At 38.9% G+C, this 19,863-nt stretch overlaps 1 protein-coding gene across 1 annotated transcript in view; it reads left to right on the top strand.

Moving 5' to 3' along the window:
* Window positions 1-19,863, top strand: part of Atp13a5 (ATPase 13A5) — a 112,252-nt gene that overhangs the window by 86,347 nt on the left and 6,042 nt on the right. The window contains exons 24-27 of the mRNA XM_048804086.1: window positions 2,852-2,948; window positions 4,845-4,917; window positions 14,176-14,350; window positions 16,733-16,935. Of these exons, the coding sequence (XP_048660043.1) occupies window positions 2,852-2,948; window positions 4,845-4,917; window positions 14,176-14,350; window positions 16,733-16,935 (548 nt within the window). The remainder of the gene's footprint in view (window positions 1-2,851; window positions 2,949-4,844; window positions 4,918-14,175; window positions 14,351-16,732; window positions 16,936-19,863) is intronic.

Genomic DNA, 19,863 nt, shown 5'->3' with positions numbered 1-19,863 from the left:
TGGGTGTGTCATGTGGGTGGTTGAAAGATTAACTTGCTACTTAAAATCTGGTCCTCCTTTCCCACTCCTGTAATTCCCATGCTGGATACTTCCCAGCACATTATTCTCAAGAAAGCAGAAAGGGAATATGTCACTAGGTAGCTGGTGTATAAGAACTATGTGTAAGAACTGAAATGGTAACCGTCTCCAACCAAAGTTGGAGGTAGCTTCCCCAGACACTATTATATGTCTCCAGAAAAAAAAAAATTGATGAATATCCAAAATGCTTACATAAAAGATATTACAGTTGACTCAGGAAGGGGAAGGAGGCAAGGGTGGTTTATTTTTCCAGCATATCACCCTTACTCCACTCTCATTTCTGATTTTCTCTCTACTTATATTTTAAATGCGGTACAGAAAAAGACACTAGAGTTCAGATTTTGTTCATAAATACTATTTCCTTGTTTTCTCTAGCATGAGGATGACTCTAGGCATCTTTGTGGTCTGTGGTCTGGGTGCCATTAACAGCTTTTTAGGTGTATATAAAAAAGACAACTGTGACATTCTTCAGCATGTCCCTGAGTGCATCAAAATGAGCAGGTCACTAGAGGGAAGGTGTCAGGTCCGAAGCTTCAGGCTACTGGGTGCACGTCAGCAAGGCAGCCTGATGTATCTCCCTAAACCCTGGGCGTCTGTATCTGTATCCTTCCTCACCCACTAACACCATCACCTCTGCCACCAAAGCAGCTCCTCTTCCCAGCTCCTCATTTCTTGTTCCTGGGGTTGATTAGTCCTTATAGTCAGTCATTGAGTTCCATAATCTTAGAGGGCTTTTAACTCTAAGCCACAAGGGAAGGTTTCAGTGACTTGAAGGATGAGTAAGTCTTATGTAAACATAATGGAGGTGAGAGAGAATCCCAGTTGGGAGAAATGGGAGAGCCACTTTTGGAAATAGGGTTGTAATTGGGAAGTATAGCAACAGGCAGAAATTCTTCTCAGATGGGAATTATGGAGGTAACTGGAGAGCCAGAGCTGGTGGACTTGTGCAGGGAGTTTGACCTCCTGGATAGCTGTTCAAAGTGCCTACCAGATCCATCCCAAATGGAGAATTTCTGATGTTCTTCCTCCCACATGTGGCCTAATGCATTTATGAATGCAACACACTGTGTTGAAATAGGAGTCATGATATAAAATTTCTATAGTGGCAGATGGCTTAGTAAGACTTCAGGGTAGAAACTCTTTTCTTTTGCATTTCATAGATCATAAAAATTAGGCTGGCTCAGCTCTGTTGGGCTCATTTTACCCTTGCTATCCTAGATGCTTGCTTATGCCTGAAAAAGCACTCCAGGAGGGCAATGAGGTACGATTTTAGATGCATAGGTACAGACCTACAGGCTTTCATATTGTGATCCTTTGAAGCATAATTCACTGATGGTTACAGTTCAAGTCAAGGGCAAGGACTGTGTCTTATTCATTTCTCTATAAAGTATCATGCCTAGTCCTAAGCTTAGTACATCAGAACATTCAATGGATGTTTCTGGAATGTGTGAACTACACAGAATTCATAATCATTAAGAATAGTTGTAATTTTGGAGGCTACCCTTCAGCCTTTACTCAGAATGGTTTTTGTATCTTCTTTTGAATCTGGGTGCCTTCATTTTTCTGGAATTATATTCAACTGTAGAAAAAAGATGAAATCACAGTATTTACGTCAGACTTGGGGAAAGCATCCAGGCTTCATATGCTTGCCTCTTCTCAGCTTGTCTTCTGCTCCATCATCTGTGTTGAAAACAAATGGTGGCAACTCACAGGCTGTTGGAAAACATCTGCCCAAAGCAACCTGGCCCATCTCCCACCCCAACTCTCTTGCTAGAGGCACAGTGACTAGTAGTTTGGCCTATATTTTCCTTTTCATGTCCTTGTTTTGTTAACAAAGTCTTTAAGCAGAGCAGGTGTCCAGTCACTGGGCCTAGAAACAAAGTGGGTGTGGGTTTCTCTCCTACAGATTTGTTTCTGTCCTGACAAGAGGAGGGTGCAGGACTGTCATGTGCTATTGCCTCCTGTTGTCTTCTGTCCCATCATAATCCACCATCCAGCAAAACTTTGCTAAAGGAAAAACAGCTCAAGTGGAAACTTTTTTTTTTTTTACAAGAGGAAGTATCTACTTTCTAAATTGCAATTTTAGCTGTAGTGTCAGTCTCTTGATCTCCAGGCCAGTTCAGATTATTACCCTAGGTTCTCCCTGGAACACTGAAGCCAGCAAAACTGATTCCATCTCAAAAATCAGAACCACATCCACACTTCCTACAATGTAAGAGCACCCATCCTTTAGCCTTATGTGTCTAAGGGCTTCTAGAACACTCACACAACCATTCCCAGGAAGCATGTGCTATTAAGATATAAAGAGTCACAATTAAGGGAGTATGTGAAATGCTATACCTAATCCTAATGTGGCACTGTGTGTTTTCTTTATGGGTGCATTATAATTAGACATGATAATGGATTCATTATGTCATATTCACACATGTCCATAATGTAATTTGATCAATCTTGCGTTGTGTTTTTAATGTATACGATAGCCTTCTTACTCCAAGGAAAGAACTGTGCCTGGTTCATTTTACATCCTCCATGACTCTCAGTAAATGCTTGTACCTCATAAGGCCTAAATAAATGTGAGTCAAGAATCCACTAGTGTAATGACTAGAGGAAAGAATGAATGAATGAATGACTAAATATATGAGAGGATGAATCAGTGATTAAGTGAATATATATCAACAGGCTGTTAAAAATCAGACTCTTTTTGAAATATAAGAAAGGTGAGTAGTTGTGCCTCATACCTAATCCGCTAATTTTATTTATTTATTCTAAACAGAGAAGGCCGAGCTGCTCTGGTTTCATCCTTTGGAGTATTTAAATACTTGATCATGTATGGCATAATCCAGTTTATTGGAACATTGCTGCTCTATTGGGTATGAACAAAAATCATTTCTTCCCAGTTCTAATGCATTTATATATCTGCATTTCTGGTTTTATTCTCTGAGGTGTAGCTCCTACACAGAATTCAATGTTTTATAAATAAATGACATCTTTTGAAGTATGTGCCTACAAACTTGGAGACCTGGTATAATGATGCATGAAATGTGGGCTAGAAATAAGTAGCTGTGGATCAGTTTTCTAGGGTGTTGTTTTTCTCCATATAACCTGAGACTTTTGACCTCTCCAAGCCCCTGTTTCTTTCTTTGGAGCATGAAGAGAGCTTCAGAGCAGCCTAAATATAACTCTGCAGGAAATGGATCAGTCTCCAACTGTGGAATATTTTTGGCAAGATTGAGACGAGATAAAAAGGAGAGAAGTTGTTGAATCAGATTTTGAAAGGCTAGAATGCTAAAAATTTCCCACACTGGAGTTTTAGTCCTACATCTACCCAGAACTTGCACAGTTAGACCTTAGCAACTCTTTAAAAGGTAAAAAAAAAAAAAAAAAAAACAAAAAAAACCACCTCTTAAAATTAAATGGTAATAATCATTAAGATCAATTAATTCTAAGGAAGAACCATGTATAGGGTTGAAAGTAATCTTCATTAGTCCAATTATAGTTTGCTCGACAGTTAAAGAATTATAACAGTCTCAAAGTATGCTTTGGGAAAAGAGCTATTTTATTGCTTTCCTGGGAGATTTAAGAGGTGAATCAGAAGACCACAAGCTATGTGGCATCTTGTGGGCTGTGTCACATGTGGAGGGCCAAAAGGCAGCCAGGCTGAGAGAACAAACAGACTGGAAGCCAGGAATCCTGGGTTCACATTTTGAATCCTGGGTTCAAAACACAGATTAGGACCAGGCATGGTGGCGCGTGCCTGTAATCCCAGCAGTTTTGGAGGCTGAGGCAGGAGAATCATGAGTTCAAAGCCAGCCTCAGCAAAAGCAAGGCTCTAAGCAACTCAGGGAGACCCTGTCTCTAAATAAAGTACAAAAAGGATTGGGGATGTGGCTTAGTGGTCGAGTGCCCCTGAGTTCAATCCCTGGTACCAAATAACAAACAAACAAAAACAACACAGATTAGGTCTTATCCTTGGCAAATAGCTGCTTCTGAGCTGTTGTACTGGCTGATTTTCAAAGCCCTCCATAGAACTGCTTTTACAGTGAAAACTAAAGCTTCTGTTAAAAACTTTGCCCTGCTTCATCTTTTTTTTTTACTACTCAGGGGTGGGAAAGGGAAAGAAGAGAAAGACTATAAGAAAAAAGCTAAAGAAGACAGAAAGAACTAGAGTTTGGGGATAGGGTGAGACATTGAGGAACCAACTACCCCTTTTCCAAAAGGTGAAATCAGGACTTATCTCTACGGATGGAGTAGCAACCACAGTTCGTACAGAAGTCGTTCACTCTGCTTATCTGGACCCAAGTAAGAGAGTCCTCCAAGGACCTTGACCCAGAAATCTTTGAGCCTTTGGTTCACTCTCTAAAAGGCCAGTCATATTTTTCATGTGCATAAATCTGGTCTGTAACGTGAGTAGGCTTTGATGTTGAAGTTTAGTGTTCTCAAGGAGGGGGTTTCAGGCTTTAAAATCTTCTACTCAGAATCCCATTGCTGAGAGGGCAGATGCCAGAATTTATGTGACCAATAGGAGTGTGATTCCATATGATGGACTCCCATTGCTAATGTGGAATTCAGTTAAAGGTCGGGAAAGTAATGGTCTGTCTCATTTCATCCCATGAGATGCTAATGGTTTTAGGTAAATCGTTTGATTCCTGAGGAGAGGAGAAAAATAACAATTGCCTCTTAAGAACTTTAGAAAGAGTGTTGGGAATGATACAGAAACTCTGTAATGACAGAAGCCACACTTACATTTACTTTTCCTTCTTTTTCAGCAGCTACAGATCTTTGGGAATTACCAGTATCTCATGCAGGACGTAGCCATTACTTTGATGGTCTGTTTAACAAGTAAGCTCTTTAGCAAAGTCAACTGCATTACTCATATTTATTTCTGAAATTCTAGAACTACCTACACAAGTAACAACTTCTGGGAAAGTGGCATCCTAATTACTCAGATCTTGTTGCCTATAATCTTTTCAAAGTGATGTTGGGGTGACTTGAGTCTTAAAGTACCGACTTGATAGTAAACTATTCTGATAGCAAATAGGTTTTAACTTTAAAAGTTCTGAGCTCTTTGTAGGTTTTTGTCTTAGAGAGAGAGAGAGAAATGAATAAGAAATCTAGAAAGGGAATTTTTAAAAACCCAAGGATCACTTTCCATTATTCAGCTTTCTCTTCATATTGACGTGAAACTAGGGTTTTTTAGATCCTTGACATGTGAGAACAAATGCTAGCATTTTATTCTAGTGGAATTCTCTCAAAAGCAAGGTGTGGCTTACAACAGCTATTATTCATTTCTTTCCTTTGAGGTGACGCTGATAAAGTGTTTCCGATCGAGGAACTCAGGGCCTGATACTAACTCTTAATAAGTGAGAAAGGTAACTGCCGCAACAGAGGGCAAAGAAAAAGAATGGCACTGTCATCCCGTTTTTTTGGTTCAACAATGGAGTACTATGAAAAATAACCAATAAAACATCAGATCATGCAGGATATTAATAACTTTGAGAATTTCACGTAGCATCTTAAAACATGAAACTGATATTGAAGTCATTTATTATATCAACCAAATGACAAAATTCACCAGTTTCAGAGACACAAGTGATATCAGTTTTGATGATTAGGGTTGAAGTGTCTATTCATAGCCCATTAAATATTTTTCTATATGCTATTAATATTCAGATGACTGAATAATTTTGAATCAATGCTATTGCTTCTATGATGTTGGGTATTTTAAGCAATTTGCATGATTTATTTATGAATGAAACTAAAAAAGGAATGCTAAGAGTTTCCAAGAACTAATACGGCAGGCAGTGGGGGGGGGGGTCGAAGCCATGGACATCTTCTACCACTCTCTATCTGGACCCAAGTAAGAGAGTCCTCCAAGGACCTCTGTGACCATTGGCAACGTACTTAAGAAATAAATTATTTCCTCATGTGAAATGTCCTCAGGTATCCTTGAGGATACCTATGAAGTCTATATCATGGTGCACTGTGCACTAAACACTCACACAGAGCTCAATGATCTCACACTGCGCCTCTCCTATTTTTTTTTTTTTTTTGACAAGACTGGCTGGCTTGTTGAGCGCTTAAAAAGAATCAGAATGAATTTAGGTAGACTTATGTCACTAGAAACCTTAAAATGTGGGCAGTAGTTCTAGTCTTGCCTCAGAATTGCTATATGACCTTGAGAAAGTTACTTTGAGACCTACCCACTAATTCCATGGTTGATTATGGAGGTGAGGCTTCTTACTCTTTCCAGTGACAATAGCCTATTGATCATCATGCCAGTTGGTCACCCTGTGAAGCTCTCAGTCTCTCATTCCAGTGTGGGCTCAGTGGGGATGTTGGGATGACTCCAGGAAGGACCATGATTACCTCTAAGAGAAGACTGACTTGGAAGGGTGATAAATGGGAAGCATGATGCTCTATCAGAATGACAAACCGTGTCCAGTTATTATTCAACATACCTATAGCTGGTCTGGGAGATGGGCTGCCCTCTAGAAGACTGGTGAAGATGAGCGTGGAGACAAAACATGTATTTTCATTTACTTGCTCTTAACTCTCTGCCTTCAAACTTTCTGTTTTCCCCTCCCTGCAAGCTCCATCCTCCCACAGTCGGGTGATTTCCTGGTCAATTTCAAGTATTAAAATGACTTTCATCTTTAGATATGAAAAACCCAGGTATCATAAATTAATATTTCACATTTTTATCCAATTCAAAGCTTTTCTCCCCCTAGATCAAGTCTGACTTGTGGCTTGGAGCTAGCAGTGGGAGAGAAGGCCATGTCCTCTCTTTATTTGCCTTGTTTCACCCACCCTCCTCCCTTATTCAGGGAATAAGAGCTTCAAGAGCAGGGCTCTTCTTACTTAAGTGGAGGCATTGTAGTTCTGTCCTGTCAAATGCCTCTGACATAGCAGGCATCTAAACTCAGGCAATCTGTGTGGTGCTCACTTGTGAGTTCTTCGGAGATTCCCTGTGGATGGGTCTGGACTAGACCACTCCCTAACATGGAAGTAAATGAAAATACATGTTTTTTCTGACCCTTCAGAAATCTTTTCTGCTGCTGTGTTCTAGTGGTACATGCCACAAAGACTTTAGCAGGCTGCACCATTGGGCAGATCCCTTTGGGGTTGCTCTTGCCAGGCTAAATTCCATGACGTCTACTTGACCTACCAGACAATAAGTGTATAGCTTGGTCTCACTGTTTCCCTCCCTCCTTTATATGTTGCATAGAAAAGGAGTATGCACAGTCAAACCTCCTCTCAAAATCACTTCCAGTCTCTCCTAGAATGGGTTTTATGACTTCTCCTTAGATTGTGGAGACCCTGAGGAGAAAAAGACAGTTCAAAGCCGGGTGTAGCGGCACATGACTATAATCCCAGTGGCTTGGGAGGCAGAGGCAGGAGGATCGCAAGTTCAAAGCCAATCTCAGCAAAAAGTCAGGCACTAAGCAACTCAGTGAGACCCTGTCTCTAAATAAAATACAAAATAGGGCTGGGATGTGGCTCAATGGTCAAGTGCCCAGAGTTCAATCCCTGGTACCCTCCCCGCCCCCCATCACTGCCAAAAAAAAAAAAAAAAAAAAAAAAAAAAAAGAAAGAAAGAAAAAGAAAGAAAGAAAGAAAATGACAGTTCATACTACTCCTAACAACTCCCCTTGATTGATGAATCTCTTGATAATCTCTATGGTTTTCCCTTGCTAAATCAATACACAGAGCCAGGGAAGGGGATGCTTATAGTTGAAGGTCCAATATGGGTCTCCCTTACAAGGTGCTATGGAAACATTAGGATCTTATCTCTTCACACTAAATTGGCACTTCCTAGTTATTGTCCTCATACAGACGGCTCACCCAAACTCTCCACACAAGAAAAGCACTACTCAACACTCTGATACACAAGCATTCTTGTCTTACTCCATGTAAAGGCACAAAAAGGGGGACTTAAAAAGGATGATCTCTCAAGTTTAGAGTTTAGTGGGGGATTCACATTCGTGAAAAAATGAGATGCAAGTCAAAAGTAGTGAGTGGCAGAAAATAGCAGATCTTTGGGAGTTCAGAGAAAGGAGTGATTGTTTTTGATAATCTGGGTTTCTGGAGGAGAAAGCAACAGAGAAAGGAGAGAGATGCTAGGGGTGGCCTCATGGAACACGTAGTATTCACAACAACACAGTAGGGATGGATAGATTTCAAAAACATTTTGCTAAAAGGAGAGCATTTCAAATAGAAGGAAACTGCATGAGCAAGAGCTGATAAATATGGGGTAAGTGTTTTTCAATTTGACCATACTGTAGGGTACGTGAAAAGAAGCAGCAGGAGATAAAATTTGAAAAGGTGCGTTGGGCAGAAAACAGAAAATCTTGACGGGTGAGAAGGGTAGACATTCATCTGCAGCCCTTATGAGTCACTGACAATTGGATGCGATCAGTGTGAAATGACTCTTGTCAAGGCTCCTTACATTTCCAAGGAAGCAGTTTAAGGCTTGATACTGAGAAAAGACAATGCCATGGTGTGTTTAATTAGTTTATTTACTTACTTATGTATACTCTTGTTGAGTTCCTGTAGGATTTTAAGGCAAAATACAAAAACAGCCAATAAGACAAGAAATGATACATAAAGAGAAAATCAAGGAGAAAAATAAGATGAAGTCAGGAGGGGAAGTCAATTAGGGAAGAGCATGTCTCAAAGGCCATTTGGACCCTAATCTGTGTAGCAACTCCCTTAAAGAAAATTTCAATTAGCCACATCTCTTTCGTCTTCCACAAGATTCATTCACACGCTATCAAGAAGATAGAGAAGGGAGGTGATGAGGAACATAACTACCCAAAAGCCACCTGAGAACAAAAACTCTGAAGCTCATGGGCCTGAGGGAGGCTAGAACACTGAAAATTCAAAAATGGGCTCACTTCCTTTATTTCCAAACAGCCATCTTCTCTCTCTTAATTTTTCCAATCTGACTGTTTCTTACTGGCTTCTACTCATTGACCTTGCAAATGTTCCCTGAAGGGTGGCAATAGGGCTGAATCTCCATAGCCTTTCTGCTTCTTTTCCCAAGGTGATGAGCTCAGTCTCTCATTGCCACAGCTGCAAACCTTTTAGAGAGGAAATTTATTGACCCACTTGGGTAAAATGTCCACCATGAGGCCAATCATTTTCTGTGAGTGAAGGTGGGGCCATATAACTGAGCTCCATGTAGGCCAAATACTCCAGCAGACGAGAGGAAGCAGTATCTAGAGAAGTGGATGAGGGAGGGAATTTCTCCATGACATATATTTCTTCCATAAACCCCACCAGTGCTTTGCTGAGCACCTTTTCTGGGATGTGATCCTCTTGGAGAAGCTGGTGGGAGATAAAAATCTTTTCACCTTTGACATGTCATGAGGTTGGAGCTCCAGGGGCACAGTTGGTTAGCAAATGGTACTTATGAGCAATGTCATGAGATGCACTCAGAATTTTGCATGTAGTTCAGATGGGTTTATGAGTCTCTGGAAATCTGACTTGCATGTTTTGAAATATTTGTAAAGCAGATCAACTACATGACATCCAAAGGATGCCGAACAATTAAAGATTACCTTTTGATACTAGAACATGAAGTGATAGAATCTTCCCTTGTAGCAGGCTCTATGCCAGAGTTAGTAAGGGATGAAACTAATGAAGCAGGGTTTCTTCCCTCAGGGAGCTCACAGGCTGCTGAGTACATAGGTAAACAACTGAATTTAATGCAAGACACCCTCCATCATAGCAGCATTGTGAGTAATGTGCTGTGGGAACTCATGGATGGGGTGATTAATTCTGAGTAAAATGTATGATTTTGTAAGCTTGCATTCCTCTGCACACTGTCCGATAGCATATGTCATCATCATTTTAAGGAAATCTGGACAATTCAGAACAGTTTCTCTGCCTAGGGATGAACAGCACTACTATCCAAGTTGGTATTTCAGGGCTTCTCATTGTGTTCATTTTAATTTATGAAACCCACCATACTGCAATGTGCTGCAGAGCAGAGAACATGAGGCTTTACAGTCAGACAGACCTGAGTTCACATCTTCACCCTGTCACTCACTAACCTTCTTTAAGCAAGGGGTTCTACTTCTTTAAACCTCATTTTCATCATCTGTAGAATTTATCTGTTTTACGTTGCTTGTTCAGGGAATAAAGATGATATTTATAAAACACTTGGCACAATCTCTAGAACCTAGTAAGTGTCCCAAGATGGTATTTATTCTTTTTGTTGTTATTTATACTCAGGAAAACAGATTCCCTGTTAGAAATATTAGAATTCTCTAATATGGAAAAAATCAAAATACTCTATGTAAGTTTATTCAATGCTCTGTATGTTGTTTTAGTCAGCTTTTTTTTTTTTTTTTCCTGCTGCAACTGAAAGACCTGACCAGAACAATTGTAGAGGAGGAAAAGTTTATTCAGGGGCTCATGGTTTCAGAGGTCTCAATCCATAGACAGATGGCTCCATTCCTTGGGGCTTGAGGTGAGGCAGAACAGCATGGCAGAAGAGTGTAGTGGAGAGAAACAGCTCACATGATGATCAGAAAGCAGAGAGACTCCACCCCCTAGCACAAAATATATTCCTAAGAGGCACATACCCCCTCTTACCCACCTCCTCCAGCCACACCCTACCTACCTTTAGCTACCACTTAGTAAATCCCATCAGGGGATCAATTCACTGATTGGGTTAAGGCTCATAACCCAATCATTTCTCTTACAAATCCTCTTGCAGCATGAAGCTTTGGAGGGGCAGGGGGCAAAAGCTTTGGGAGGAAACCTCACATCAAACAGTAACAGACATCAACCAGTTATTGCTACAAGAATGCCAAATAAAACCTACCCCCAACATTCAGGGGCTTATGCCCCCCAAGCAGTTATTCTCCCCGCTAATGGGTTTATAGCCTGACTATCATTCAGAGGATCTAGGTTGCTCAGCACAACCATGATGCTTTAGAATGTAGATGGGTTGATTTTGGTCATGCTTTGGGGTTTGATTCAGTTCTTTACATTCTCCATTTAGGGACAACCTGAAAGGACAGACAGTGTATATTCTCCCTGAGAGTCACAGAGAGCAAAAGCAGAGCAAGGTGAACCAGGCAAGAATGCTTAAAACCAATGTTAACATCTCTTTGGCTACACAATGTCACACAGTGAAGCCCCAAATTAACTCCACCTCTATGAAGCCAATAATTCAATCTACCACAATTCTTTTGTTAAAAAAAATAAGATTAAAAGACCAGAAACTATAATGAGCATGTGTAAGAGAATTGACCAAAGAGGTAGAGGCCAAATGCACAGAGATGTCACTATCCTTCTCTCCAATACCCTCTATATGAATTGTGCAGTCACATTCCATCTTGGATACTGGAGGGCAGAGAGAATGCCAAACAGTTCAGCCTCTGCCTCTGTGACCTGGGAATATGGTCTCTTCCAGCCCTGACCTCAGCCCACACTGTGTATCCAAGCAATGACTTCTGACAGCAACCACCTAGAGTTAGGCCAGATATTGCAGGTGAGGTGCTCAGCCTCCACAAGTCTGCTGAGTTCAGCCTCAAGTCTGGGGTTCATCTGACCACTTGGCTCCAAATTTAAGGGTTCCCACTACCTTCTCAGATACAATAATTTGCTATGGCAACTCACAGAATTCAGAGAAGCACTATGCTTATAATGGCACTTTTATTTATAGCAAGAAGATACAACTCAGAACTAGCCAAAGAGAGAGACACAGGGGGCAAAGTCTGGAAGGGGTCCTGAATGTGACTTCCATTGTCCTTTCCCCATGGGGTCAGGATGCCTCACCGTCCTGACACACAGATGTATGACAATGTGCAGGGTATTGCTAACCAGGGAAGCTCAAATGAATGTCAGAGTCTAGAATTTTTATTGAAGGTTTCATTATTAAACATGGCTGATTGAATCATTGACCAAAGGCTGAGCTCAATTTCCAGCCACCTCTTACAGATCATGCTGATATGTGGCTCAAAAACTTAGATCTAATCCCACAGTTGGTCTTTCGGTATGGCCAACCCCATTCCTGAGTAATGTTGTTAACATAATATTCTCCTCAAAGGTACCATCAGTCATCTTATTAGCATAAACTATCACCATGAAAAAGAGAGATTCTCCTGGCACCCAGGGATGTGAAGGAAACATCCCAGAAAGTGAGGACAAAGGCCCATCAAATTCTTTACTATGAAATTTATTCACATCTTCCCTTGGTCTTCAAATTGTCTGAGGAGATGTCTCTCTCCCCCCTGCACACTCCACAGGCCCTAGCCTGCCACCCTGCTTGGGAATCACTGATGGAACCGCTAATGGCGAGAGTGTGGACAGTCATAGAGCTTTGGAATAAATGTGTTGAAAGGCGTTTTGGATACCATTTAAACATTTCAACAAGCTCATTTTGAAAAAAGTGAAGAATCAGAGAGTTTAATGGCTAACCCAGGACACACAATGAACCAATGAAGACCTGCTTCAGAGTTTTGTTATCCCAAACTGAACATCAGTCCCTACCACCCTGTCTCTACGTGCACAAATGCAAACATAAGCACCCACCTTCTACCTTCTGTTTATCAGACAAACCCGAGATAAGCTGTGAAAAGGGAAAGAAAACAAAAACTGAAACATGATTATTTTAAAATTTTTATTAATACATATTAATTGTACAGATTAATGGGATTCAGTGCGATTGTTCCGTAATACAGTGCACATAGATCAGATCTAACCACCCCTCTCCCACCCTCACATCCCCCACCCCCAGCCTTCTGGTCTCCAGTTATCACTATTCAGGTTGATTTTTTTTCCCAGTTTTCACAGTTTCGGGCAGTGCTTGTATTTCTACATTTGGCTTATTTCATTTAATAAAATGTCTTCCGGTTTCATCTATCTAAAGAAGAATGACAGGATTTCATTCTTCTTTATGGCTGAATAATGCTCTAGTGTGTGTGTGTGTGTGTCCGTTTCTTTGTTGATAGGCACCTAGCCTGATTCCATACTTTAGCTATCATGAATAGCACCCCCATAAACATGGGCTATCAGTTCTCTCTGATGCTTTTATTTCCTTTGTATATATGCCTAGAAGTATCATGGTAGTTCTAGTTTTAGTTTTTTGAAGAACCTCCGTATTCTCCATAGTAGCTATGCTAAGTTACAGCTCTAATAACTTAAGTTCCTTTTCTCCATACCCTTATCAGCATTTGCGGTTTTTGTTGTTATTGTATGTTTTAGATCATAGTAGTCAAAGTGGTGTGGGACAGTATGTCATGTATTTTTTATTTGCATTTTCTTGGTGACTAATAATTTTTAAATATGAAGTTTCTAATTCCTAATGTCTCCACACTTCTTATCTGCTCTGTCTCGAAAATGCATTTCATTTTCATCAGCTTGGTAGAGTATATGACTTCTAAGAAGGATGTAGTCATCTTTTTAGAAAATAATTGTTCTTTTTAATTGCCCATTTTCAATCCCTAAATTAAAAAAAAAAAAGCCCTAGGGTCAAAAACACAATACACCACTCTTATCTAGAAGCAAGATTTTTCTTTGGGTTTTTTTTTCCCCTAACTGAATGGAATGTGCATTAAAAAACTCCTGTTTATGTGTGTATCCAGGAAGAAACAGAACACACTCCTGGCACAGTTCCTGGCACGTTGAATTGCTCAGAGAATGCTGGTTGAATGACTAATAGATGGAGTGCTTTCTTTAATTACCAAGCATACACAGATTAGTCTAGCCAAATGCCTATTTATTCTAATTCTCCACTTTCCTGTCATCACTGGGAGATAATATTTGTGTTGCATACCCCATGTGGAAGGCCATCTTCCTCTTTTACGTACCATCTCTGGTTTGTTTGCTTGTGGAAAAAAATGTGTGTGCCATGTGGTATGGTAAGTGTAATAATTCCAGGCTTTTTAATGCATTACTTTTCATTTCTAAAGGTAAAGCAAGGAAGAGAGAAAGCTTGTATAGAATTATGCTTATGTAGTTGTAAACCTTAAACTCATGTCTGCTGAATCTGAATTCTAGTACAAGACACAAGATAAAGTGTATCTCAATTTTTTTATTCTTAATGATGAAATTGTAAAGGAAAAAAATATGCTTGTGTTTCAGTGAGTTCAACACATGCCTACCCAAAGCTGGCTCCATTTCGACCAGCAGGACAGCTCCTCTCTCCACCTTTGCTGCTATCGGTCTTCTTGCATTCCTGTTTCACCTGCATTGTGCAGGTCTGTGCATTTCTCTATGTGAAGCAACAACCCTGGTATTGTGAGGTCTACCGAGACGCGTGAGTTCATTTTCTTAGCTTTCCATTCTGATGATGTAATTAGATATAGCTTGATTCAAACATATATCCTAAAATTTTAATAAACAAAAATTGAGTCTCCATGCTTCAAAACACAAGTGATAAAACAGAAAACAGTTAATAGTGGAGTTCTGGATGAGCCATGTGGAGAGGGTGTGGAAGATCTGTCACACTGCTGATTGATGTGTACATCTCTCAGCGGGTTGACTGTGTGAATTATCCATTCCTTGGTAGTTTGAATTTCCTATAGACCAAGGGCTGGGAAACATTTCCTGTAGATGAGCCAGACAGTAGATATTTTAGGTTTTGTAATCTGGATGGTCTCTGTTGCAATTAGTCAATTCCACTGTTACAGTACAAAAGCAGCCATAGACAATATGTAAATAAGTGGGCGTGGCCATGTTCCAATAAAGCTTTGTTTATAAAAACAGGTGGTACATTGGATTGGCCTGTGGTCTATAGTTTGCTGGTCCCTGAAACAGCCATACAGAGAGATTAGCTTAAATTAATTTGGATTTTTCCAATAAACATTACAATTAAATGTTAGTTGATGGTATTGTTGCTCTGATGGAATTGGAACATTAGACTGAAGAAAAGTCTCTTCACCTCCTAGGCTTTCTTTGTTTAACTATATAAATCAAAGGTAAGATGAAGTAAACTTTATTATAGATGTGAGAACTTTAATTTTTCTGAGGAAGCCTCCCTGACCCTAAAAGAAAACAGGAAAAGAGCTTTCTGGAAAAGTGCACGCACACATATTACACCCCGTCCTCCCACCATTGTGAGAGTGAAGGCATCAGAAACCCAGAAATCAGTGAAACTCATATGGAAAACTATCAAATGATGTCTAAGGTTGTTGTTTAGATCTCAAATTCAGCAATTTGAGTATTACTTGAAGTACAGAACCTTGTTTAGACTCAAAACCAGATTCCCCTCTCCCCCAAATTGGAGTGCATACACTCACTCTATCAGTCAAATTCTGATAGAAACCACAGTGTGGTGAATAGGGAATGGAGAAGAAATAGGGATAGTTCCGATTCTATCCCTAACTGGCTGTACAATACTGGTCAACTGTAATTCAGTCCATCTAATCTATTTGTCTATTTGCTATTTGTCTATTTGTGTGTGTGTGTGTGCAAGAATGTGAGTTCTGATCCTTTGTTCCAAGGGTTTATTTTGCAAACATTAACTGGACATCTACTATATCAAAGCACATTTCTGGACCCTAGAGCCCAGGATAGTGATTTTAAGTCTTGCATTTGAATTTACAATTGGAGAATTAATCTTATCAATAAAGTTATAATAGTAATTATAAACTTTCAAGCTAAAGAAGAAAGCTAATAGAAAATAATGTATAGGTTTTATTATTGGGGGGGAGAACAAAAAAGAAGAGGAAGAAAAAAAAAAGTCAGGACTGGGAAATCCTGAATCTTATGCAAGCATTTTTCTGAGTAAATATTATATGACCCCACTGTACTGTGCCTAAGGATTTCTTATAAATTTAAGTAAAACAAAACAAATCAAAATCAAAAGAAAAATTCCATATTCAAGGAAATCGTACCCCTCAGGTGGAAAATAATAATATATCAACAAAATCATTGCAAAATAATGAGCTAAATGAGCAATAGAGGGAAGAATAGAATGTGTTAGATTCACTTCCCAGTAAAAGTAATTTTAAATATAATGATATTTGAAAGGTAAGTGCTACTTCAGTTAAAGGGAACATGCCAATTTGATCAGTTTGCAAACTGTGGCATTTTAGGAACAGGGGATAATCCCATCTGTCAGGAGTGTAAGGAGAGTGAGAGAAGTGACAAAAGATGACAATGAAATTGGGGGTCGAAAAGGGATGTGAAGGTCTCCTAGATCAGTCTGAAAAATTTCCTTAATTTACTGGCAAAATGGCGTATAAATTACGTACCTCATCATAGGAAGCACATCATGTTCAGGAAGATTTTTTTTCTATATAAGGAGAGAAGATTAGAGTAGGGAGATTCAAACTCAGGACATAGGAGGCTCCCCGTAGTGCATGAAGAAGAACACACACACACACACACACATACACACACACACATCCAATTCACATGGTATATTTACTCTTTGAATTGAAAGAAATTTCTTAGAAAATTGTCATCCAAGCCCTTTCAAGACTTGCCCTTAATGTAATGCCACAGACCGATCCTGACATCCTCTGAATTTTATTTCTTCTTTGTCATTGGAACAAGTTAACAGAATGTCTTGATAGTTACCAACTGGAACAGGTTGAAACCTGAGGTCCCAGGGTAGTGATTAACTATTTTTTTTTCATCTAATGGATTAAAAATAGAATTGAAAGTTCCATAACTGCTGGCAATTCCTTTGTAGTGAGTGCTTCCTGGCCAACCCAAGTAATTTCTCATCCAATGTGAGTTTGGAAAGAAACTGGACTAGAAATGCAACTCTGATTCCTGGTTCAATTTTAAGTTTTGAGACTACCACACTGTGGCCCATTGTCACCTTCAACTGCATCACAGTAGCATTCATCTTTTCTAAGGGAAAACCATTTCGAAAACCTATCTACACAAACTGTAAGTATATAAAATTTAATTATTTTTTTGGTCCTGAATACTTATCTCCTCCCCACCCTTCCCAGAATTTTAAGTTACTAATGAAGAAGAAAATAATTGCATTATTTCAGAATGAATATTGGATGTGATGGTCATGGGTGGTAGAACCCCAGGCAAAAACTTGCACATCTGCAGATGAACACAGACACTGTTCAACGGTCACATGAGTCCTTTTCTATTGGAAGCCACCAAGAATCATTTTAAGCACAAGCATATATGCCACACTGTTTTTGGAAAAGGGTTTGAACCAATTCAACTACAAGTTGACCCCTTGGTAACTTCAGAATATTGAAGAAATTATCGTAACCATTCATTCTGGGCCCCTATTTCCTCATCTGTAGAAAGTGAGTCCTCAGGGAAAACTGCATGAGGAATTTCATGTGAAAGGGTCCAGCGCTTTTATTAGGGACTCAAAAATTCTTATTTACTTCCCTAGTATGTTCATCTAAGTGAATAAAAAATGAGCACCCCCGCCCCCCCCAAAAAAAAACTTTTCAAAGCTACAATCAAGACCTTTGCGCAGAAAAGCCAGAGAATATTTTCTGTTCCAAAAGACAGAGACACTGTTGAGAGTTAAAAGAAAACCATGATTGATAATCATGCCAGGCTCAAACACCAAATGGCTGAGCAAAAGAGGACTCATGGTCACCCTGTTGATGACCATGCAACTGTTCCAGTAGTTCGGTATTATAAATATGGTATAAAACTTACATTGCTTTTCATAAAGTTTGTACCAATTTCAGTCCAATCATTCCTTTGGAAAGAGTTTGCTTCAGGCAGCATATCCAACATGGGAAATAAAAAAGAAAATTCTTGTCAAGTCAAATAAGACTTTTTAAACATAATCTCTCATTTGGTTTTAATTTGCAATTTTTGATTTTCAGTGAGGATTAAATACATTTTCACATCCCTAGCCATCTCTTCTTCTGTGAAATGTCTAGGTACATTTTTACATCTATTTATTTCTTCTATTGGATTACTGTTACTTTCCTTATTACCTGTGTAAGCTATTTATTCTTTTATGGGTTTTTCCCCATTTCCTTTATACACAGAAAGTTTTTCTAATTGTAAAGTAGGATAGATTAACACTGTGTAGTTTTAAAAATTTCTTTTAGTGTTTTTTAAAAAATCTAATATAATTTTGGTACATTTTCATAGTAGGGATCAAATTAATTTATCCAACTAGTCAATCAGTTTTTGTAGCAGACTTTTTTTGACTATTGAGTATTTAATATCCTTTCATTCATTTGTTCCTTAGCCAAGCACAATGCCAACTTCATCATACCTCTATTCACATGTATTTATGATTTTCTTATAATTTATATTACATATGTTTATATATATATATATATATATATATATATATATATGTAATTTACTCCAGACTGTCTTTTGTGTTCCATTGATATGCCAACCAGTCTATTTTTGATCTTTCACTATATTTTAACAATTATAATTTTATAAGATTTTTTAATAAGTAGCAAGATTAGTGTAGCCTCATTTTCTCAACTTTCTAAAAACTTTTGAGTCTCAAGTGTTCTAGAAAGACAGGTACTAATAATAGCTAGCTATAATATTCCTTCTTCATTTCCCATAACTAGAATGTATGCCCCTATTTTCTATCTTAGTATATAGTCCAGAACTTCTAGGACAATCTTAAACAATAGCAGGATAGTAGATAGCTCCACCCCTTGATAGAAATAGTTCTAGTAGTTTTCATTCATAAATATGACTGAATACTGGTGCAAGGTAGCCACCTCATATAAAGAAAATACCCTTCTTTTACAGTTAATCAATAGTGTTTTTAAATCAAAAAACAGGAGATACATTTCATAGAATGCCTTCCCATGATCTGTCTTGATGATTATTCTTTCTTCTCTTTTGACCTACTGCTAGAATGTGTTATATTAAGAAGCTTATTATTAAATTGTCTTCTTGAGCAAATGCTACTAATTTGTGGTGGATTATACATTTACTAAGTTGAATTTTTATAGTTTTTTAAAATCTACATTTCATATGGGATTCTGAAGATTTCTGTGTTAGGTTTTGTTAGGCTTGGGTAATAGATTTGAAACTTAACTTTAAGTTTTTCTTTCTTCTATAATTTTTTTTTTAGTAGGAATGATCCTTTCCTTGCCAATTTGCAAGAAATAATTAGTAAAATCATCCAGTTCTACATTCTTCCTTTGAAATAATTTTTAAGGATTCTTATGGATTACCTCTTTTAAAACTTTTTTATAAAATATATTGTGCACATAATGCAATTTCCTTCCTATTGTCAAATAGGAGGACCAGGCCTTTGTGAGGCATCCTTCTCTTGCCAGCTTCTGAGTCCCCGCCCCTCCCAAACAATGAAGTGTATGTAAGAGCCATACAGCTGTCTCCTGGGATCTTTTTATCACCACAACCATGAGTAGATTGTTTTATTTGGGGAGATGCAATTCCCATTTTTCTCCTCCCTGCTTCACACTCCTCTAGAACAATCCTGGACATTCTTCTGAGAGGTCCTGCACCGCATCATATGCAAGAAATGAGACATGGATGAGAACCAGGGCGAGTGTAGGTGTGCAAGGGTGTGGCTTCAAAAGTAGGGCCCCCTGGAGAGGAGCACTTGCCTCAGATTTTCAGTTGGTACATTACTGAGTTGTGCAGTAGGCCATCAGCACCAGAACACATGACACTGGGAGAGTTCAAGGGAAACCCTTGTGGTCATTTATATCATGACAACACCAATTTAATTCTAGTGTTTTAGCCTAAAGGTGATATTCCTATCAAAGACATTTCTAAGGTACTATTTATGAAATGCTGTGCTATCAGCTCTGACCGACAGGAGATGTTGGGCTTTGAGGGATATGAGCAATAATTTGGGAACAGTTTATCTGGGGAAGT

Source organism: Marmota marmota, unplaced genomic scaffold (assembly GCF_001458135.2).
Source record: "Marmota marmota marmota unplaced genomic scaffold, marMar, whole genome shotgun sequence".
NCBI classification, from domain to species: domain Eukaryota; kingdom Metazoa; phylum Chordata; class Mammalia; order Rodentia; family Sciuridae; genus Marmota; species Marmota marmota.
Note: the sequence above shows the minus strand (reverse complement) of the source record. Positions and strands in the feature narration are given on the sequence as shown.